We start from the raw sequence: 24098 nt of genomic DNA on the forward strand, positions 1-24098 counted from the left end.
AATGAATACATAAATAATTTGTTAAGATTAACCTTAAAATTAATAGAGCCATACAAGTTGATAAGGAAAACATTAAAACTTTCCTTGACAAATGAACAGTTAAGAACATTCTGTGCATATAAGAAACCAAAAAGTAAAATATTTAGTCTCATCAAATGATTGCAAATTAGTAAAATGCTATATTATTTTTTACCTATTTACAATATTAGAAAGGTACTATTCAGTGTTTGCTGGGGTGTGATAAAACATACACAGTGTTATACAGTGTTGATGACTTATAAATTGACCCAAACGCTTGCAGAATAGAGTTTAGAAGTTGTTAAGACCTTTTAAAAACATGTATAGCTTTTTACAATGCAATTTCTCTTCTGGAACTCTAAACAGAAATATATAACATGTTACATATAATGATTTTTATTATACTATATTTGCAAAGCCAAATTTTTGAAATAATCTAAATAATGATAGAAGAACAAAGAAATATATTGTAGACAAACCATGGTTTAGTATACAGCCACTAAAAATGTTTTTCAAGACTAATGACATGGGGAAATACTCATAATATTAAAGGATAAAACATTTGCATACAATACATAATTCCAGACATGTAAAGCTATGTGTATATATACATAGTCTTACTCATATACACACAGAGACAGACAAAAGCAAATACCAAAATTGGAATGCTGGATATCTTTTACAGTAGGGTTGTCTTTTTATAGTGGAATGAAATTTTTTTTTAACTTTTCTGCATTTTCTAAAATCTCCACAATGAATATGTGCCATTTTTATATGAAGGAAAAGGGTAAAAAAAGGTTTTTAAAAATTATGATGCTATCAAATCTGTAGTATGGTATTGATAAACCAAGTCTTATTTTACTCTCTCTTGTTTGTTTACTCCATTAGACTTACATCTCAGCGTTATCTCACCCCATCATGTAAGACTTTAGGGTTGTGGTTCTCGAAGATCAATCCAAACACAAATCATTATGTGAATATTTTTCGTATAGTTGGTAGTAAGTTGATAGACTAATTCCTTAAGCCCAGTTTATCAATAAGAAATTTGAAGGATGAAGCAATGAAGGACCTTGTCCTAAGCTATACCCAAAAACGCTGTAAGAAAAGGCTTTTTCCCTTGAGAAGCTGGGTGAGAAAATTAAGCATTCTGAAGCGGGGCAGGTGAGCATTATACCTACCTTGAATGATTTACATTCAGGGATACATTATGTATTCACAGTATAATAGGTAGTTGAAGTCTCTGTGAATGCCAGAGGGTACTCTTAACAGAAATACTGTGTTTTTCCATCGTAACACTTCTCTTCCTTGGGGTTCCACTCTATAACAAGGGTGAGTGGATAGCAGGTCTAGATGTAGCCTCATAGGCTTTTTTCTTATGAAATTTCTGTTCAGGGGAAATTATGTAACTCACATACCCACATGTGGGCCACATTCACCTATATTTTTTTAATGTTACCCTATTCCTCTGTACTTCAGCATTCCACCTCAGCCTGGAAATTTTGACGCATCCAGGGTATATAGCATTCTTAACAGAAGTTGGCCCGAACCAGAAGAGAATCATAAATCATAGCAGTATGACTTCATCAATCCACAATTAAGAAAACTGTGGCATAAAGTAGTTTGCTCAAGATCACAAAAATTAAAGCTAAAATTGAGGCCTCTCTATCGCTGTTCTGGGAGCTGTTAACAGGTGTTCTGCAGTGAGGGGTTTGGGGATAAATTCGAGGATGGCCTCATCTCCATTTCCTTACTTGGACTGTAGTAATCCATATTAATATATTAAAAAATCTCTGCAATAAGACAGATAATATTAACAAAATAGATGAGATATAGGGAAAACAAGTGTAAACCAGGACTAGCCAAGGCGAACCAGGATATATTTTCTCCCTAGCTAAAAGATAGGATGGGGGTGGAGGGAGTGGTAGAGAATTACTGACAGATATCTGAACTCAATTAGGTTTGGGTTTTTTTGGAGGAGGGAGGCTGCCTGCCACATGTAGGTGAATGTTAGTTAAATAGAACATACATTATTATATGAAACTGGGCTCTACCCATAAAGCCGAGTGGATTCTAATAACCTGCTTAAAGACCAGTGCCACCAGCAAGCTACTTGATTTGCCTTCCAAGTTTGAGGGGCAATATTGTACAGAGCAGACTTTGAATAAATATTGGGTAGGTCCAAATCCTGGCTCTCTTTCTTATTAATGTTGAGCAGGTGCCTCCATTTCTACCTCTGTAAAACAGAGTATAACAACAGTACCCATCTCATAAGATTGATATGGGAATTACATGAGTTATTTACAAAGAGCATTTAGAACAGTGCCTTTTACAGAATAAGGGTTATATATGAGCTGTTATCATTAGAATTGGTTTCTATTCCAAGAATGAAAAATTTATATAATAATGCTTCCAAATGTACAAGTATTCAGACCGAAAATGCCACCACCAGCATCCATGGCTCTATTCATTTAACTGTAAAAGTTGGGTAGAAAAGATTGAATTGAAATTGCTCATAGCTTGAAAACTGCCCCCAAATATATAAATGTTCAAACATTTCAAACAAACTAGAAAGGAAGAAGGATTGGGAGCTTTAATACTTGCCTGAAGTTCAGGTCATGTCACCTAAGCCCCTGATGTGGACTGATGATTCCTGAGGAGCCTTTCCCCTGTGTGTGTGTGTGTGTGTGTGTGTGTGTGTGTGTGTGTGTGTGTAAGAGACAGGGTCTTGCTCTGTCACCCAGGCTGGAGTGCAGTGGCATCATCGCAGCTCACTGTATCTTTGAACTCCTCAGCTCAAGTGATCCTCCTGCCTCAGCCTTCCAAGTTGTTGGGACTCAGATGCATACCACTGCACCTCACTTCCTGTGTGCATATTTAAAAATAAATGAACACAGCATTACTAACCTGGAGCAGTCAAATTTTTAGAAAATAACCATTAAGTTCTGCTGACTTGTAGCTAGCAACAGAAATTTTGTAGCATTTAAGCATCCCATAAAAAGTTGAGGCATTTTTCTTCAGTTGTGTTTTTCGAATGATCTTTTTGTTCTTAGTACTTTGCCTTCCGTCAGAGTATCAGGACCCATGAAGTAACTCCAGCTCAGTGTTTTACCATCCTAGTCCAAATTTTCTAGCTTTAAAGTTTTCTGTGGGTACAGGTGACATATTTTGTAAGCAAACTCTAGATGTGTTGCCTTAGGTAGGAAAATAGGAGCATTATTTTAATGTACATCAGGCTATAGCTGTTGCCACTAAAAATGATAAAATGAAAGGAGAAAAAGGATCACCCACTCCTCTTTCCAGTTCAGAGTGACAAGAAAACTTCTGAGAACCAAATCACAGGGGCTTATATCCAGAAGCATTTGTTTTGTCAAATCTTTTGGAGAGAAGACGAGATCTTAAGGAGCTTGAGAAATGGAGAAGATAGATCATGCCCAGTTTTTTGCCATACGTTAGACAGCAAAAAAGCCAAAAGGAAGAGATGATAACTGGAAAAAAACAAACAAAACTGGACTGACGCCAATAGAAAGCCTGATGAAGCACCACATGCCCACAGCTTTGAGTGGTCTTGTGTCCTGGCACCCGGACCCCAGGACTGCAGGACTTGAAGAAGCCAGGAGGCTGAAAGCCAAACCTACCTGAGCTCCTCCAAGCAGCTCCCTCTAAGCAACCGGATGCCCTGCAGTGGGCATGACAAGCCTGTCTTGGGTTTGCTGCTCCTCCTGCACTCTCCTTCAGTGAATTCCTCAATTTCATACAGGCCCTGCCCCATTTTCCTTTCCTAGTGAAAGTTGTAACTGCTTGCTACATTATCCCCTAAGACAGTCTTGTTTCTTGTTTCTGCCTTTAGAAGATCTTTACAGAGGAGGGAAAACCTGAACTGAAGTTTAAAGGGTAAGGGGGGGGAGGTTTTGATGGAAAAGGAAAGGAGACAAGGATAGAGTGAGAAGAGGCATTCTGAATAATTAGAGTAAATGAGAGATACACTTACAGGCCATATGATTATTTGATCATGTGGCCTAATTGACTATAAACCCTTCTTTTCTAGTCATAGCATATCTGTAGTAATTATTTTGAAAAATGTGCAGAAGCAATAAAAGATTGACCTTTTATTGTGTAATACAGAGGTTACACAACCTCTGTGAATATAGGTGGATTCAGAATTGAGAGCCTCTTCCTCCTTGGCTAGGCTGCTCACTGTCTTCACTGCCTTTTCCTCCTCTTCCCTTCCCTGTGATCTGTGTTGCTGGCATGGCCTCACGGCCTTCACAGAGTTCAGTCTCAGGGTCCTGTTCTTTGGATATGGGAATTGTGTTCTTTCTCAGTGATGCTGGTGGGAGTCTCTTAATGAGCTGGGAACATGGTTCTTGAAGAGTAGTTCCCAGCCCTGGCCAAATAAAACATTCTGGCTCCTAGGGATTGAGTAATTTTAGCAAAACACTTTAGACTGTTTAAGTACAGCTGTGTATCCAGCATTACTTTTCAGTGTGTATAATGTAGCTTTCCCAGAGAACAGCTGATGACCTCTAGAAATATAGAACTTCCCCCACAAAATGATACCAAACTAAATAAAATGGATTTTTAAAAATAGAGCCACAACATGATGATAAAAGGAACAGTACTACAGGAAGTCATAATTCTAAACTTGCATGCGCCTAAGACAGCTATGAAATATGTAAATAAAAATTGGTAGAATTACTATAAAACATTGACAAGCTCAAAATGAGAGGGGTAGATGTTAATACACACCCCAATAATTGATAGATAAAAGAGATTAAAATTCATAAGCATGTAACTTTTTTTTTTTTTTTTTTTGAGACAGAGTCTTGCTTGGTTGCCCAGGTTGGAGTGCAGTGGCATGATCTCAGCTCACTGCAAGCTCTGCCTCCTGGGTTCATGCCATTCTCCTGCCTCAGCCTCCCAAGTAGCTGGGACTACAGGTGCCCGCCACCACACTGTTGTTGTAGAGACGGGATTTCACCATGTTAGCCAGGATGGTCTCGATTTCCTGACCTCATGTCCTGCTCGCCTCGGCCTTCCAAAGTCTTGGGATTACAGGCTGAGCCACCGTGCCCCGCCAGCATGTAACATTTTTTAAAACACAAGTTTATGATCACACATAGACATCTGTACCTAACAATTAGAAACTATATACTCAGAAACAGGCTACAGTAATCAAAACAGCATGGTACTGGTACAAACACAGACATATAGACCAATGGGACAGAACAGCGACCTCAGAAATACAACCACACATCTACAACCATCTGATCTTCGACAAACCTGACAAAAACAAGCAATGGGGAAATGATCTCCATAAATGGTGCTGGGAAAACTGGCTAGCCATATGCAGAAAACTGAAACTGGACCCCTTTCTTACAATTATACAAAGATTTACTCAAGATAGATTAATGTCTTAAATGTAAAACCCAAAACCATAAACACCCTAGAAGAAAACCTAGGCAATACCATTCAGGACACAGGCGCGGGCAAAGCCTTCATGATTAACATTCCAAAAGCAATTCCAACACAAGCCAAAATTGACAAAATAGATCTAATTAAACTGAAGAGCTTATACATAGCAAAAGAAACTATCATCAGAGTGAACAGACAACCTATAGATTGGGAGAAAAATTTTGCAATCTACCCATCTGACAAAGGCCTAATATCCAGAATTTACAAGGAACTTAAACCAATTTACAAGAAAAAAACAACCCCATCAAAAAGTGGCCAAAGGATATGAACAGACACTTCTCAAAAGAAGACATTTATGTGACCAACAGACATATGAAAAAAAGCTCAACTCACTGATCATTAGAGAAATGCAAATCAAAACCACAATGAGATACCATCTCACGCCAGTCAGAATGGCAATTATTAAAAAGTCAAGAAACAACAGATGCTGGCAAGACTGTGGAGAAATAAAAACGCTTTTACACTGTTGGTGGGAATGTAAATTAGTTCAGCCATTGTGGGAGACAGTATGGAAATTCCTCAAGGATCTAGAACCAGAAACACCATTTGACCCAGCAGTCCCATCACTGGGCATATACCCAAAGAAATAGAAATCATTCTACTCTGAAGACGCATGCACACATGTTTACTGCAGCACTATTTACAATAGCAAAGTCATGGAACCAATAAATCATTCTACTCTGAAGATGCATGCACACGTTTACTGCAGCACTATTTACAATAGCAAAGTCATGGAACCAATAAATCATTCTACTCTGAAGACGCATGCACACATGTTTACTGCAGCACTATTTACAATAGCAAAGTCATGGAACCAACCCAAAAGCCCATCGATGATAGACTGCACGAAGAGAATGTGGTATATATATACCATGGAATACTATGCAGCCACAAAATGAATGAGATCATGTCCTTTGGAGGGACATGGATGAAGCTGGAAGCCATCATCCTCAGCAAACTAACCCAGGAACAGAAAACCAAACATCACATGTTCTCACTCATAAGTGGGAGTTGAACAATGAGAACACATGGACACAGGGAGGGGAACATCACACACCAAGGCCTGTTGTTGGGTAAGGGGTGAGGGGAGGGAATTTAGGGGATGGGTCAATAGATGCAGCAAACCACCATGGCACATGTATACCTATGTAACAAACCTGCACATTCTGCACATGGATCCTGGAACTTGAAGTAAAATAAAATAAAATGAAAAGTTTAAACTCTTAAAAAAACCCTTGAAACATTTTTTTAATTGATTAAAAATCCAGCCAAGAGACCAGACACAGTGGCTCACACTCATAATCCCAGCACTTTGGGAGGCTGAAGTGAGTGGATCACCTGAGGTCAGGAGTTTGAGACCAGCCTGGTCAGCATGGTGAAACCCCGTCTCTACTAAAAAAAAAAAATATATATACACACACACACACACACACGTGTGTGTGTATATATACATATGTATTTATGCATACATATGTGTGTATACATATACGTGTATATATACACACATATATAGGTATACACACACACACACACACACATATTAGCCGGGCATGGTGGTGGGCACCTGTAATCCCAGCTACTCAGGAGGCTGAGGCAGGAGAATCGCTTGAACCCAGGAGCTGGAGGTTAGCTGAGATCGCGCCATTACACTCCAGTCTGGGCAACAAGAGTGAAGCTCCATCTCAAAAAAAAAAAAAAAAAAGGAATCCAGCCAGGACAAGTTTCTATAAATAAAGTTCATCAGAACACTGCCATTTCCATTTGTTATACACTGCCTAGGGCAGTGTATAACTAGAACAGCAGAGTTGAGTAGTTATCAATAATGTTCATATTACTCTGCAAACCCAACACCTACTTATCCTGTGTCCTTTACCTTAAAAGTATGCTGATCCCACTGGGTGCAGTTACACAACTGTATGCATAATCCATAGAACTGTTCAGTAAGTTATTTTTAGTATATGTAAAATATTCCTCAATAAACCTTACTTTAAAAAATAATGATTGAAGCCAACTTCCATTAATTTGTAACACTTGCCCAACATCACACAACTAATAATTGCTGAAGCTGAGATTTTAACCCCAGATATTTTAATCCCACAATCCATAATCCCCCACACTATCCTTGCTTCAAAAGAAGCTGCTTTCAGCTTCATGAAATTTCCTTCTATTCCTCTATTGTTTTGCTAAGAGGTCTCTTTGGTGCTTTTATTTTTAAATCACCCCCCAGAAGTCCCCCACTTCCAGTCTCTGGTCACCACTGATCCTTTTTCTGCCTCTATAGTTTTGCCCTTTCTAGAATGTTAAAAAAATAAAATCATGCATTATATAACTTCTTGGGCCTGATTTCTTTTGCTTGGCATCATGCTGTTGAAATTCATCCATATTATGTTTTCTGTTCTTTTTCTTTCTTTCTTTTTTAGAAATGCAGTCTCACTATGTTGCCCAGGCTGGTCTTGAACTCGCGGCTTCAAGGGATTCTCCCGCCTCAGCCTCCCTGAGCACTGGGATTATAGGCGTGAGCCACAACCCCTAACCTGTTGTTCTTTTCCTAACTATGAGAACTAATAAAGACAGAGGAGCAAGGTTGTTCGCCAGGGCAGATGTAGGTTTTTCTGAGGCCTGAGCTTATGCAATGTCATGGGCCCTGTCTTGGAAAAAGAATGCAAAATTCCTGATACAAAATTAAGTATAAAAGAAAAAGAAAAAAAAACAAAATTTAAAAATCAGGTATGAAAGAAGTTATTTTAAATAAGAAAAAAAAAAAAATTGCTGCCCCAACCACAGCAATTCTGAAAATTTGTATTTTACTCATCGTCATCAAATAAAGAAAAAAACATATAGTTTCTTTTCAGTCATATACAGTGCACCATCTACTATATGTATCCTACAGGAGAGACGTTCAATTTCAAATAGGCAAAAATGAGAACCCAATTCTCTGCTTACAGTTTTATATTTTTTATGATTAGAAGAATCTTCCACTGACTAGTTTCAGGTTTCCTATATTCCAAACCTGGTTCCTCCTCCACTTCCCACATGGTTCTAGGGACTGATGCTCTAGGCACATCTGTGTCATGATCTACACCCTCTGGCCTTGCCCACTTTATGTCAGAATGTCTGGTGAGTTAGCACAGGGTATCTAGTACAGGAAGCCAGCACTAGAACAGCTGGCAATCATTTGATCATAGACAAAAGTGATTGCAAACCACATAAAACTCCCATTAAATTCAAACTAAATGTATGTGCAACTAGCTTCCTCTAAATGATCCCCAAAAATGCTCCCAGCCATCCAGCACTACTCCCTGGGAGATATGTGGCAGGAGAATTCTGAGTGGAAACAGACAATGGTCTTAACATATTGTGGTGAAGACAGCAGTCTTCACATACTCTTGCACATTTTAAAGAACAATTGACTGTATGATCCCATTGCCAGGGCCCCTCCCAGGGTCTTCAAGGGTTTATGCAAGCAAGTACCTAAAAACCTAAGGAAAATGATGGGAAACTGGATTTCAGATACTTACCAAAAAGAAGATGAAGGTAGGGATTGAGGGAAAGAGAAGATGCGCAGCCTTCTATTTTCATTTGCTGTTGTTGCCAGGGGTTGAAAAAGGACAGTGTACTTGATGACTCCTCTTTTGGAATAACTTAACCAGTCCCATCTGGCAGTGTCTTTTTTTTTAAGTAGACTCTTCAAGGAGTTGGGGAAGAGGCAATGCAGTCTTAGTGACTCCACTTAACTGGCTGAATCAACCACTGGGACTGAGTGGCACAGGCCCAGCTTAGCCTCCTCAAATCCCAGCAGTCCTGGAGGAACCTGAGTACTGGAGCCAACCTGGCTAAATTGGGTCCCCATACTTTTCTTTCAGTATTCTCTTAATGGAAATCACAGAACTAGCCTCCTTACTTCAGAAAAGCAGTTTTCTCTTTTGGAATCAAAAAACATCACAGACTAAGGAAACAACTACATTATCCAATTTACAGTGATATAAGATGATCTCATTTAATATGTTAAAACGTATCAGATAAAGTAACTTTTTGGAACAAGAAGTAACTCAGATTTAGAGCATTTTATTAGCAAGGTATTTTAATCTTTCTTGTAGTTTTTGTTGCATAAGTGTCACATACCTTTAAAACTATGTTACAGTCAGCCCTCCATATCCATGAGCTCCACATATGCAGATTTCACCAACCACAGATCAAAAATATTTGGAAAAAAAAAATGTATCTTTACTGAGTATGTACAGACTTTTTTCTCTTGTCATTATTCCGTAAACAATACAGTATAGCAACTCTATACATAGCATTTATATTGTATTAGGTATTATAAGTAATCTAGAGATAATTTAAAGTATACAGGAGAATGTACATAGGTTGTATGTAAATACTACATCATTTTATATCAGGAACTTGAGCATCTGTGGATTTTGGTAGGTGAAACAGATCCTGGAACCAGTCCCCTCAGATACCAAGGGACTACTGTATTTATTTTCAACTAGACTGCTTAAATATAGACTGTGTTCTTCAGCTAGCAGATTCTGAGGAATGGAGGAATACAGAGTTTATATTTTTTTAAGATCATTCATTGATTTTTAAACATTTATGGGGCTGATCCTGGCAATTATTTATTTGTAAGTCATTCTTTTTACCTCAAAGGATTTTTATGATATGAGGATATGAGGAAATTTGGATTAAATGCTTTACATAGAGAATATATGTTACTTCATAATAAAAATGTAAATAAAGCAATAGGTATGGGGAGTCCTTTTTATTTTTAGTCAACACTGGGTCAAGTACTTTGGGTACTCATATGTACCCTCAGAGAGTTTACAGTTCAGATGGAGAGAAAACCTAACATTTATGCAACACCAGTACACATTGAAAGACAAGGTAAAATTATGTGCCTATTTACAAGGTACAGGCTACCAACAGCGTAGAAAGAAGTACAGAGGCAAGAGGAAGAAGGAGAAACATAGTTTCCCGTAAGGATCCCAGATGAAGATGGGTTGGAGAATATTGAGAGAAAGGAGCCCCCATTGATAGAAGCCAATATAAGAATTTTTGCAGAACTAGGGGTAGCCTTTAGATTTCTTGGGATTTTTTATGTATACAATCATGTTGTCTGCAAATGGAGGCAGTTTGCTATCTTCCTTTCTAATGTATATGCCTTTTATTTCCTTTTCTTATGATATTGCACTGGTTAAAAGTTCTAGCACTGTGTCAAATAAGACTGGTAAGACCTGACATCTTTGCCTTGTTCCCAACCAGAAGCAAAGCTTTGGCCTTTCATTATTAGCCATAATGTTGCTGAAAGTTTTTTTACATGCTGTTTATCAATTTCAATTCTTTTTAAATTTGTTGACGTTTTATGACCTAGAATATAGTCTGCCTTGGTATACCTTCTGTGACACTTGAAAAGAGTATGTATTCTGCCGCTGTTGATTGGATTGTTCTACAAATGTTGATTATATCCTATTGCTTGATAGTGCCACTCAGTTCTGTATCTTTGCCGATTTTCTATCTAGTCATTCTCTCAATTTTTAAGAGACGACTGTTAAAGTTTACAAGTCAATTGTGGATTTATCTATTTCTCATTTTATTTCTACCACTTTTTGCTTCACATGCTTTGTAGTTCTACAAAGCATGTAGAGCCTGCTGTTTGGTGCATACACATTTAGGATTGCTATGTCTTCTTGACAGATTACCCTTTATCATTATATAATGTCTTTCTCATTCTCTGTCTTTGCTCTGAAGTCTGCTTTCCCTGAAATTAATATAGCCACTCCTGCTTTCCATTGAACAATATTTTCATATTATGTCTTTTTTCATCCCTTTGCTTTCAATTCGCCTGTATCATTATATTTGAAGTAAGTTTCTTATAACAGCATATAGTTCGGCCATATTTTTACATTCATTCTGTCAATCTCTGTCTTTAAATTGGTATGTTTGGGCTATTTACATTTAATATATTCATTGATATGTTGGAGGTTTAAATCTGTGTATGTGTTTTTTTCTTTGTTCACTAATTTTTGCAGCTCTGTGCAGGGGAGGAGCAGGGATTGGTCCCCTATCTTCCTATGGATTACCTGAACATATTGTAGAATCCCACTTTGATTTATCTTGGTGTTTTTGAGTACATCTCTCTATATGGCCTTTTTAATGGTTACTGAAACTATTAGTGTGGATTTGGCCTCATTACTGCTGGGTGATGTAGAAAGTCCTAACTCTCCACTAAGCCTCCTCTGACACCATCTCAGTGGGAGAGGAAAGATATAATTCATTACAGCCAGGAGGGGATGGAAGTCCAGGCTCCTCATGTGGTCACTACTAATACTGCAGTGGTGGTGGTGGTGGTGGTGGCAGTGGGGGATAGATGAGGGCTCATTACTACCCTCTGGGGATAAAAATCCCAGCTCCCAGTTTGTCTCTGACATCACCCTGGTAGGAGATGGAGCCTTGAGGGGTCCATCATGGGATGCCTCATTACACTCTGTCAAGGGTAGAAGTCTAGGCTCCCCATTCTATCTTTGGTGATAAGGATGAGGTCGTAGTTTTTTCTGTGGTGTTGGCTGCAGTCAAGTGGTTATTGTCTGAAAGGTTTTAGTCTTGCTAGGCTTTCTCTTTCTTGGTCATTTTGGTAGAGAGAGCAGACTTTTATTGGGGCTTTTTTGGTCTGCTTCCATTGGCATTTCCAGGTAGCTGCCTTCTTCAGCTCTTAGTCCGGGATAATGGGGCAAAGAGATAACCCAGGGGGTTTGCCATGGAATTATTCTTGGTCCCTAAAATCCCTAGCTGGTCTGCTATCTTCTCCCCACCTTTCAGAATCTTTCTATTTTTTAAAATACGTAATGTCTAGGATTTTTCATTGTACTTCGCCAGAGGGAGAGGGAACAGTGTAACTACTACAGCTATCTTCCTAGAAGCAAAGATCCTATAAATATTATTTAATTAATGACAATTTAATTGTTCATTTTCAAAGGCCCTGTTAATCTACCTGCTATTTTTCAGTACGCCATTGGGTAGGCTTTTTTCCTCATGCTGCACACTTAAAAGTATACATATTAGGCTGGGTGCAGTGGCTCATGCCTGTAATCCCAGCACCTTGGGAGGCCGAGGCAGGCGGATCACCTGAGGTCAGGAGTTCAAAACCAGCCTGGCCAACATGGCAAATCCCCATCTCTACTAAAAATACAAAAATTAGGTAGGCATGGTGGTGGGTGCTTGTGATCCCACCTTCTCGGGAGGCTGAGGCAGGAGAATCGCTTGAACCTGGGAGGTGGAGGTTGCAGTGAGCTGAGATTGTACCATTGCACTCCAGCCTGGGCAACAGAGAGAGACTCCATCTCAAAAGAAAAGAAAAAAAAAAGTACACATATTAGTCAGGGTTCTCCAGAGAAACAGAACCAACAGGATTATATAAAGAAAGAGATTTAGTCTAAGGAATTGGCTCACATGATTATGGAGGCTAGCCAGCCCAGCTCTAAGATCTTCATGGCGAGTTGGCAAACTGGAGATCCAGGAGAGCTGATAGTTTAGTTCTAGTCCAAAGGCCTTAGAACTAGAGAAGATGATACAGTTTTAGTCTAACCATGATAAGCCTGAGATCCAGGAAGAGCTGGTGTTTCAGTTCAAGTCGAAAGGCAGGAATAATTCTCCCTTATTCAAGGATGGGTCAGTGCTTTTATTTCAACCACTTGGATGAGGCCCACTCACATTATGGAAATTAATCTGCTGTATTCAGTCTATCCATTTAAATGTTAATCTCTCTAAAAACACCCTCACAGCAACACCTAGAATGTATGACCAAATATTAGGGCACCCCATGGCCCAGTCAAGTTGACATATAAAATTTATCATCACAGTATGCAAACATTTAAAAGCTCAGGCCTACCAAACTGGTTAAGTTGGACCTAAATATGAACTCTGACAGAACACGTTCACAAATTCACATTTGAGGTTCACTTTGAGATACACAGAGAAACTCAAGGGAATGAGTAAAGTCTTTGATAGATCAAAAATTTGCTTAAAGGAAGCAAGCACTAAAACCTGAAAGTTAGTGTGATATTATGAGAAATAAGAACCTTCTGGTCACCATGTTTCTTCAGGAGAGCTTTATAAACAGGAAAACTGTTAAAACTTTTATTTTTCCTGATTCTTAGGGTAAGAATTTATTTTTTCTATTGTGGAAAGGTTAAAAAATTCAAACTAGGAATTTCTCATGACCTGTAATCCCTTTGTCACAATCTTAACATGTCCCCCTGGGCCAGCATCTAATGTCAAGGCCTGGCTGGTTCTGGGTGCAGGCATCACTTGCTGGGGATAGCTTCGGACTCAAATAGACTTTAGTTCCCAGGCGTGTGACCTTGGGTAAATGGCTTTACCTCTGTAAACAGCAGTCTTTTTATCTAAGAATAGAGGGATTTCATATCTGTAATCAGTAGTTATACTGTAAGAATTAAATAAAATAACATCTATGAAGCGTAGTGTTGAACATGTAGTAGCCACACAATAATTCTCGCCCTGACCACTTCTTATCATCATAAGACAGCCTTTTGTCATTGTAAACTCTTAATAAATACCATTTTTTAAAGGCTGCAAAACGTCCTCTTGTATGAGTATTCTATAATAAAACATTCCCTCCTAAGGTGACACATCTAAGTAATCTTTAACTTTCCAGTTTTATAAATGAGATTGCCATCTTGGTGCTTAAATATCTGTTTCACTTTGGATCATTTCCTTAAGTGCAGCTTCTTTGAGGTAGAATTAAAAAGTGAAGAGATAGAACCTTCTAGAAAGGTGGTACCAAGATTGCACTAGCAATGAGAGAGAGAGAGAGACTTTTCTGATTTTCAAACTTTATGTTTTCTAGAAGCATCAGATGGTGAAGGAGGAGGAGACACAGAAGTAATGCAGCAGGAGACAGTTCCAGTTCCTGTACCCTCAGAGGAAACCAAACAGGTGAGGGGTCACTGTGGGAGAGCCACCGCTGTTAAATTCTGAAATCAGCCTTTTCCTCCTCTCTGTTGTTGAACTCCCCATGTCCTAATATCGGTTGTTGGGGGGATTTAAGAGAGCCTTTTACTTTCTTTCCATTTGAAAAGGCCATGGGCCATGCTTCCTTCATTGTAAACCAGCAAGGTCTGTTTTTTGCTCTAATTCTTTTTCTTCCCTTTTTTTTTTTTTTTTTTTTTGGAGACAGGATCTTGCTTTATCACCTGGGCTGTAGTACAGTGGCACAATCATGGCTCACTGCAACCTTGACCTTCTGGGCTCAAGCAATCCTCCCACCTCAGCCTCCCGAGTAGCTGGGACACCACAGGCATGCGCCACCACACCCAGCTAATTTTTTTATGTTTTGTAGAGATGAGGTTTCTCCGTGTTGCCCAGGCTGGTCTCAAACTCCTGAGCTCAAGCAGTCTACTTGCCTTGGCCTCCCAAAGTGCTGGGATTACAGGTGTGAGCCACTGCTCCTGGCTCCTAATGTTTTTTAACTATATAAATGTATTTCACAATAATGATATCTTAGATTCTTACATCACATTTTTGCCAAAAATTCAGCCTTATGCTTTTGGGTACAATTCCTAAAAGGAGACAAATAGCATAGATAGAGAAGATTATCACACACTCGAGTATATGATTACAGCACCAGGCCATGCTGCCAGCAGGCTCCTGGGACCTTATTCCTACCCAGCATTATGGTCTGTCATATGCATTCTTAACAGGGGATCTGTGGTCTTTGCATTATCAGAATTGGCCATTTGGATAATCTTTTTTCCTAAACCTGTGACCTTTTATTGCCTTTTAAATCTTCCTACTGACTTTAGAAATGCTACTCGCATCCATTTGTAGCTTTTTCTCCTTGGGTTTCCATCAAACCTGATTGGTATTTAGTTTGGTGCAAAAGGAATTGTGGTTTTTGCCATTACTTTTAATTTAAAAAAATTACTTTTGCATCAACCTAATAAATCTGTGTGATTTGGGCTTTTTGGGGTTTTCTTTGTTTGTTTTTGAGATAGGGTCTTGCTCTGTTGCCCAGGCTAGGGGACAGTGGCACAATCATGGCTTACTGCAGGCTCAACCTCCCAAACTCAAGTGATCCCCCCACCTCAGTCTCCTGAGCAGTTGGGACCACACTGGCTAATTTCTTTATTTTTTTGTAGAGATGAGGTCTCACTATGTTACCCAGGCTGTTCTCGAACTTCTGGGCTCAAGTGATCCTCTTTCCCTTGGCCTCCTAAAGTGCTGGGATTACAGGCATGAGCCACAGTGCCTGGCTTATGTGTGAATTTTTAAAGGACTGTCTACTACCAATCCAAAGTTACTGTATTTTTCATTGCAACAATTTGGGGTCTTATTCTTATTGTAGGTGCTTTAAACTCATTACACCAGAGTGTTATTCTACCCAAAGTTTGTGACCTAGCTCAGGATAACTGTAAGAAGCAATTTAGTGTAGTGTTGCTTAACTTGCCCACCTAAGTGGGCAAGTTAAATTTCTGTGTGACTCAGTCACCTTCTTGGTAAATGGTAATAATTATGTCTTCCTCACAGAGTTGTAATGATGATTAAATGAGTTGGTACTTGATAAGCACTTCAAACAGTGGTTATCAAAGAGAATCACTGAAGTGTTCATTATTATAGCTATAGTTAATAATTATAATCTTTTTTATTTTGTCCATTATTTTTTCTTCCTGGGAAGGGATATGCAGAAAGGTATACATGTTTAATATATAGTCATCTTGGTTTTTTTCTCCAACCATTAAATATTTTGCTCAAAGGCCCTATACTGGTTTTAATTTTAATCATTCTTCTGGAAACCTACACATCCTTAGCTTTTCTATTTATTTCCTCAAGGTGGGGTTTAATTTTTCCGTAGCTTATCCCACTAATCATACCATAGTCATGCCCTGTTTGACTTTTGCCTCTAATCAGTGTCTACCTACAGGACTTATTTGCACGTATTCTTCTTTATACTCCATTGGCTTTCGTTTTTTCTTGGTTTCCCCTTGATTTTCTTCTTGTTTGTTCCTCTTTCTGGACCCATTGGTAAAACAAAAAAGACCTTTTATTGAGCAGTTAATACTGTCACTGTATAAAGCACACTGTACCATATAATCCTGACAGCATCCTTAGGAGGTAGGTGATACCCACTTTACAAGGCTCAGAGGCTCAGAGAGACAGGTTCTGGGGGTCACAGCCCATCTGGTTGGCTATGAGCCAGGCTACGAGGATACTGTTGCTTTCACTTCCCTTTTTACCTGTCCTTTCTCTTTCAGCTGAGGAAAATTGGATTAACTATGTTCTAATGTGTTTTGTTGGTCACATGCCATTGCTATTTTCTGCCAAGCAAAAAAATAATTACAAAATCTTAAGCTGTTACTGCCCATTTTAATCACCTTTCTCTTGCTTTAATTTCTTTCACCACCAAATTGCTTTGAAGAGTCCAAGTCCTCGGTAAGCAAAATGCCCTAACCCCTTTCTCCAACCCTGTCCTAATTTCCCCAGCCAGAGAAACATCCTTTTTCTCTGAATTGACATGAGAATCTGCGTGTGCCCCTCTGCCTCATATGAGTGTTGCCCATCTTGGTCCCTGCTTATCCCCAGGAGGCTCACCTCAAGGACAGATTTTATCTGTGCGTCTCCACAGCGCCTGGCATGGAACCTTGCCCTTAATTGGCACTCATTATTTGTGAATGAAGGAATGAATGACCATACCGGTATCCCAGTTTTCTCATAACTCTTCCCATCTCAGCCCTTTGTCCAGCTTGTGAGCCATCAGCTCCCTGACACAGCTGCCTGCAGAGGTCTTTTGGGGCCTTGTGATGCCCTATCCCTCCTCCAGCCGCATCCCTGATTTCCCAAAACAATTCCCTCCTTGAAAGGCTCCTCCACCTTGACATTCAGGGCTGGAGTCTGTCCTGTCCATCCCTGCCTGCCCACACAGTCACCCAGCTCCCCTGTGGCCTCCTTTGTCCTCTCTCTGCCACTGCTCTTCTCCCTCTGGAACTTATCCCGAACTTATCCCACCACCCCAAGGATGACTTACTTGTCAGGCATACTGTCTGTCCTTTCAGGAGTCCTTCTCTAATTGTTTACACTCAGAACTTGAGTCTCCAGCTGGTTCATAAGTCCCTTGGGCCAGGGTTTCTTTTGTATCCACTATAGTAGCTAACACAGTTTGGGGCTCTTATTTGGCAGATATGGCCAGATGTGTGTTTTCTAAATATAACTGCATTTTTTCTGGATCAATTTTTTAAAAATTTTATGCTGTATTTAAATTTTAGATTTGTTTCAGATTTGTTTAAGACTGTGCTGTTCTTTCAGTTTGTCTTTATGCTTGTACAGGAACCACTTGGCATGATGCTGTCAGCTGTAATACACATTTAGGCTTTAATATCACCAGGCAAGAGCATCTGTCAAGATAGATGATGTTCCCTCCTTTGCCGTAGCTGGGCCTCACATTTGTGTCAGTGAATACATTATTGCCTCTAGTTTGTTCATATTTTAGGCAGCAGATTTATAACTTTCAAGTTTTTAAATCCATGCAACTACCTCATCTCTAGCAACCATTTCACATCTAAATAATAATCCTTGGCCTGCTTAATAATGTGAGTATAAAGATCTGCCAACAGTTCTTTTTTCCCTAGTAATCACTTCCAAAATAAATGATGAGTTCCCTACTCCTAGAGATTGCATCACCCTCTTCCCTCTTCAACATCAGTCATTTCAGAGCCAGCCCTAGTGACTTTGTAATTATGGTTCCCAGAATATAAACCCTTACAAAGGATTTTGTGACTTTTGCTTGATGCTTCCATGATGTCAGTAGCATTTCAGTGGTTCCATGACCCATCTTCTCCTGCTCAGAGACCACAGTGGACTTCTTTTTTCTTCGCTGTCCTTTTGTTTATCTCCTTTAATCATAAAGGAATCTTCAGCAGGAGTGTTTCTCCCTTTCCCTTCTTACTTTCCTTTCTCTACTGTTGTATTTTCTTGCTACTGCTTTATTTGAGCATTGGTCATTTCATATTTCTTCCACTCTTTATCTCCAAGATTATGCTTATCTATTGTTGAAAGAAAACAGGACTATGTCCTATTCATTCTCTAATTCACCTTTTTCCTTTTCATTATGTTTTCTCAGTTCTGTTCTTTGTATTAATCTATTGTTTCATTGACAAATTGCCCAAAACTTAGCAGCTTAAAATAAAACAAAACCATTTAGCATGTCTTATCAGGTACCAGCCAAGTTGTGGGCTGGGGCTGGAGGCTCATGGGGAGAGTTTACCTTGCAGCTCGCTTGTGTAGTTATTGGCACGTCTCAATCTCTCACCATTTGAGCCTCTCCACAGGGTTGCCTCACAGCATTGCAGTTGCCTTTCCCCAGGCCGAGTGATCCAAGAGGGAACCAGCAAAAGCACCCAAGACAGAAACCACAATCTTTTTATAGTTTATTCTCAGAGTTAACACCTCGTCACTTCTGCCATATTAAGCAAGTTAGTAAATCCAGGCCACATTTATGGGGAAGAGATTACAAAGAGATTACCAGGAGATCGAGATCTTGAGGAGCTATCCTGGAATCTGGCTACCACACTCTTCCTCTGGCCCCTCAATGACTTACATCCCTTCAACGTGCAGAATATACTCACCCCTCCAAGGATTGCAAAGTCTCATCCCATTGCAATGTGAGCTCAATATCCAAAATCTTGTCATCTAAATCAGGTCCAGGTGCAGTTGGGGCTCCTCAGTTTTAATTCCTTAAGTACAGTGCTTTGAGTACATTGCTTCTCAACCTATGAAACTAAAGAGACAAGTTACCTCTCCCACATGCTCAACACACAGTGGTGGGACAAGTGTAGGATAACCTTTATTGACATTTCTATTCAAAAGGCGGCAAATAGGAGGCACATGGAGTCATTGGTACACAGCATTCTGAAGGCCATCCAAGCAAATATCAGTTTATTTATTAAGGGTCGAGGCCTAAGAGTAATTCTCCGTGGTTCTTGGCTCTGCCCTTTGGGCTTTGTTTTGTCCTCCAATTATCCTTCTTCTTCTTCTTTTTCTATGAAAAGCAGCATGTGTTTGCAACTGAGCATCTAATGCAGCCTGCTTCTTGACAGAATTCTCCGTGTCCAAAGGCCTCTGCTCTCATTGTTCTCTGACTCTCTCAGCCCAAACTAGTGGTATTTCTACATATATACCTCCTTTAAAAACTGTGGGTGTCACCTGTGATGCTTCTGGGGGTTCACTCCATTAGGCAGAAGTCACACCCTAATCTCTTCTCTACCTTGGGCCCTTGCTGAGAGAATATGAGGCAATATCCCTTAAGCTTCCTAGAGGCATCTTGTTTGAGAAAATCTGTGAGTACACCCCTAATTTCTTTAAAGTGCTCCTGTGTGACTGAATAGTATTCTGAGGCACCATCTTTGTTTCTTCTGAGGTCTTAACAAATGGTTTTAAGTCACACCCTTGATTTCATCTTTAATAGTCCTCTCAATTTAACTCCTTCCTTTTTCATTTTACTGTAAGAGCCAAGAAGAAATCAGGTGTCCCCTTCAACACTATTTGAAAATCTCCTTAGCTAGATTCCCCATGCCAGTAGACACATTTTCCATATAATTTCAGAGAACTGTATTGCTAAACTTTCTACCACTGCATAACAAAGAGTCCCTTTCCTTCAGTTTCCAGTAAGATTCTTCTTTCTTCAAGCCCTCACCTTCCATGTCTTCAAAGTCCAAAATTTCATAAAGTGTTGTTCAAGCACATTCTTCATCAATCACTTTACTTTTGACACATTTCAGAGTAGTTTGCAAAATCAGTACACTCACCCCAGATACTTCAGCATGCCTATCAATGACTAATGTTTAATATTTGTCTTAAAGTTTGTGTATTTTCTTTTGAGGTAAAGTTAATATACAATAAATGTACAAATGTCAAATATACCATTCAATGAATTTTGACAAATAAATACAACTGTGTAACCCAAAGCCCAATCTGGATTAAAAAAAAAACAGGATCATCACCCCCAGAATCCTTTCATGCCACCTGGGTCAATCACCATGCTAAATTCCTTGCCCCAGAGTCAACAACTGTTCCGATTTTTTTTCTAAAAAATTAATTTTGCCTGTTCTAAAATGTCATAGAAATGGAATCATACTTACATGCTCTTTTGTTTAAGGCTTCTTTCATTCAACACAGTATTATTTAGATTCCTCCATGTCAGTGTATAGTATTTCATTCCTTTTTATTGCTGAGCACATTAAGTCTGCTAGGGCTGCCATAACAAAATACCACAGACTGGGTGGCTGAAACAACAGTTCTGAAAGCTGGAACTCCATGATCAAGAGGTCTACAGGTGTGGTTTCTCCTGAGGCCTCTCCCTTCACTTGCAGATGGCCTTCTCACTGTGTCTTCACATGGTCTTTTCTCTGTCTACGCATATCCCTGCTGTCTCACTGTGTCTTCACATGGTCTTTTCCCTATCTACGCATATCCCTGCTGTCTCACTGTGTCTTCACATGGTCTTTTCTCTATCTACGCATATCCCTGCTGTCTCACTGTGTCTTCACATGGTCTTTTCCCTATCTACGCATATCCCTGCTGTCTCACTGTGTCTTCACATGGTCTTTTCCCTATCTACGCATATCCCTGCTGTCTCACTGTGTCTTCACATGGTCTTTTCTCTATCTACGCATATCCCTGCTGTCTCACTGTGTCTTCACATGGTCTTTTCCCTATCTACGCATATCCCTGCTGTCTCACTGTGTCTTCACATGGTCTTTTCCCTATCTACGCATATCCCTGCTGTCTCACTGTGTCTTCACATGGTCTTTTCCCTATCTACGCATATCCCTGCTGTCTCACTGTGTCTTCACATGGTCTTTTCCCTATCTACGCATATCCCTGCTGTCTCACTGTGTCTTCACATGGTCTTTTCTCTATCTACGCATATCCCTGCTGTCTCACTGTGTCTTCACATGGTCTTTTCTCTATCTACGCATATCCCTGCTGTCTCACTGTGTCTTCACATGGTCTTTTCTCTGTCTACGCATATCCCTGCTGTCTCACTGTGTCTTCACATGGTCTTTTCTCTGTCTACGCATATCCCTGCTGTCTCACTGTGTCTTCACATGGTCTTTTCTCTGTCTACGCATATCCCTGCTGTCTCACTGTGTCTTCACATGGTCTTTTCCCTGTCTACGCATATCCCTGCTGTCTCACTGTGTCTTCACATGGTCTTTTCCCTATCTACGCATATCCCTGCTGTCTCACTGTGTCTTCACATGGTCTTTTCCCTATCTACGCATATCCCTGCTGTCTCACTGTGTCTTCACATGGTCTTTTCCCTATCTACGCATATCCCTGCTGTCTCACTGTGTCTTCACATGGTCTTTTCTCTATCTACGCATATCCCTGCTGTCTCACTGTGTCTTCACATGGTCTTTTCCCTATCTACGCATATCCCTGCTGTCTCACTGTGTCTTCACATGGTCTTTTCCCTATCTACGCATATCCCTGCTGTCTCACTGTGTCTTCACATGGTCTTTTCCCTATCTACGCATATCCCTGCTGTCTCACTGTGTCTTCACATGGTCTTTTCCCTATCTACGCATATCCCTGCTGTCTCACTGTGTCTTCACATGGTCTTTTCTCTATCTACGCATATCCCTGCTGTCTCACTGTGTCTTCACATGGTCTTTTCTCTGTCTATGCATATCCCTACTGTCTCTTCTTCTTATCAAGACACCAGTCACATTGAATTGAGGCTCTAACCTTATGACACCTCATTTAACCTTAGTTGCCTCTTTAAAGGCCCTGTATCCAAATATAGTCACATTGGAGGTTAGGGTTTTAACATATGACTTTCTAGGCAACACAATTCAGTTTAGAACACTGAGTAGTATTCACTTATACAAATGTACCATTTTGTTTATCCATTCTTCTATTGATGGACACCTGAGGCTATTTCTTTTTTTTTTCTTTCTTTCTTTTTTTTTTAAAGATGGAGTCTTGCTATGTCGCCCAGGCTGGAGTGCAGTGATGCGATTCCCAGCTCACTGCAGCCTCTGCCTCCTGAATTCGAGCGATTCTCCCACCTCAGCCACCCGACTAGCTGGGATTACAGGCATTCGCCATCAGGCCTGGCCAATTTTTGTATTTTTGTAGAGATGGGATTTCACCATGTGGGCGAGGCTGGTCTTGAACTCCTGACCTCAGGTGATCCGTCCACCTGGGCCTCCCAAAGTGCTGGGATTACAGGCGTGAGCCCCCCCAGCCTAGGGCTATTTCTTGTTTGGGACTATTATGAATAAATCCACCACGAATATTCACATACAAGTTTCTTGGGGAATGGTTTTTAAGCTTTTTATTGTATTTTACATTTTTAATTGACACGTAATAATTCTGCGTATTTCTGGGGTACACAGTGATGTCTGTATAGTGTTCACATCGGGGCAGAACATAAATTTTTATTTCTCTTTAGTAAATACATGACACTTGCTGAGTCGTCTTCAGTTTCATAAAAAAACTGCCAGATCTTTTTCCTAAATGATTGTACCATTTTGCACCCCCACCATCAGTGTGTGAGAGTTTTGGTTGCTGTATATCCTTGTCAACATTTGGAGTTATTGGCCTTTTAATTTTCGACATTTTGGTGAGTGTGTATTGAATAACTTTTACCATGTCCAAAAGAAACCAAAAGCAACTTCTAAGTTGTTTTTATCTTAATAATGAACATGCTTGTTTTGTTATAAAATGGCAATTTAAATTTTTTTATTCTTACCAACCTAATAATCATACATATCTTTTTTAAAAATACCAGCTGGGCATGGTGGCTCATGCCTCTAATCCCAGCACTTTGGGAGGCTGAGGCGGGCAGATCACTTGAGGTCAGGAATTCAAGACAAGCCTGGCCAATGTGGGGAAACCCTGTCTCTACAAAAAATACAAAAATTAGCTAGGCATGGAGGCACACTCCTGTAATCCCAGCTACTCAGGAGGTTGAGGCAGGAGAATCACTTGAACCCGGGAGGCGGAGGTTGCAGTGAGCTGAGATCATGCCACTGTACTCCAGCCTAGGCAGTCTCAAAAAATAAAAATATAAAAAATTTAAAAATCAAACAATATTACTTATTTACTACGAGAAAAATTCAGCTTCTCTAGCTTTTTTCCTTACTTTTCTGCCTTGTAGTTTACACTGATATTTCTCGACTCAGCAATGTCTGATGTAATCTACTGACATCCTGACTTAGCATATGAGGATATAGTTCTCCCATCTGTTATACTTCCTATTCCCTCACCAACTGCTGCCTCCCCTGCCAACAAGATACCACATTTTGGTCAAAACAGTTGTCACTATTGCATCATTATGATGATGGAAATATTGTTCAATGCTGAGAGAAAGAAGCTATAACCATCCCTCCTTTCTTATACAACTCTTTATTTTCATGGCATTAATAGTTGCTTCATTTCTTTATTTGCACGGCTTTCTCTGTTCCTATTGTTAATTGTTTCCATATGTTCCAACATCTCTTCCACATGCCCATGAATAATGTTTTCCATATGTTCAAATAGGTTAGTCATTTTGTTTTGTTTTGTTTTCCTGCAAAACTCCGTATTTCTTT

General features: G+C 39.8%; 1 protein-coding gene across 2 annotated transcripts in view; it reads left to right on the top strand.

The window, feature by feature from the left end:
- The window catches only part of CMSS1 (cms1 ribosomal small subunit homolog), a 371215-nt gene that overhangs the window by 323493 nt on the left and 23624 nt on the right, over positions 1-24098 (top strand). For both annotated transcript variants that reach the window (XM_038003237.2, XM_007986072.3), the window contains one exon: positions 14354-14442. In XM_038003237.2, the coding sequence (XP_037859165.1) occupies positions 14392-14442 (51 nt within the window). In that variant the 5' untranslated portion in view covers positions 14354-14391. The remainder of the gene's footprint in view (positions 1-14353; positions 14443-24098) is intronic.

This window comes from Chlorocebus sabaeus, chromosome 22 (assembly GCF_047675955.1).
Source record: "Chlorocebus sabaeus isolate Y175 chromosome 22, mChlSab1.0.hap1, whole genome shotgun sequence".
Taxonomy (NCBI): Eukaryota; Metazoa; Chordata; class Mammalia; order Primates; family Cercopithecidae; genus Chlorocebus; species Chlorocebus sabaeus.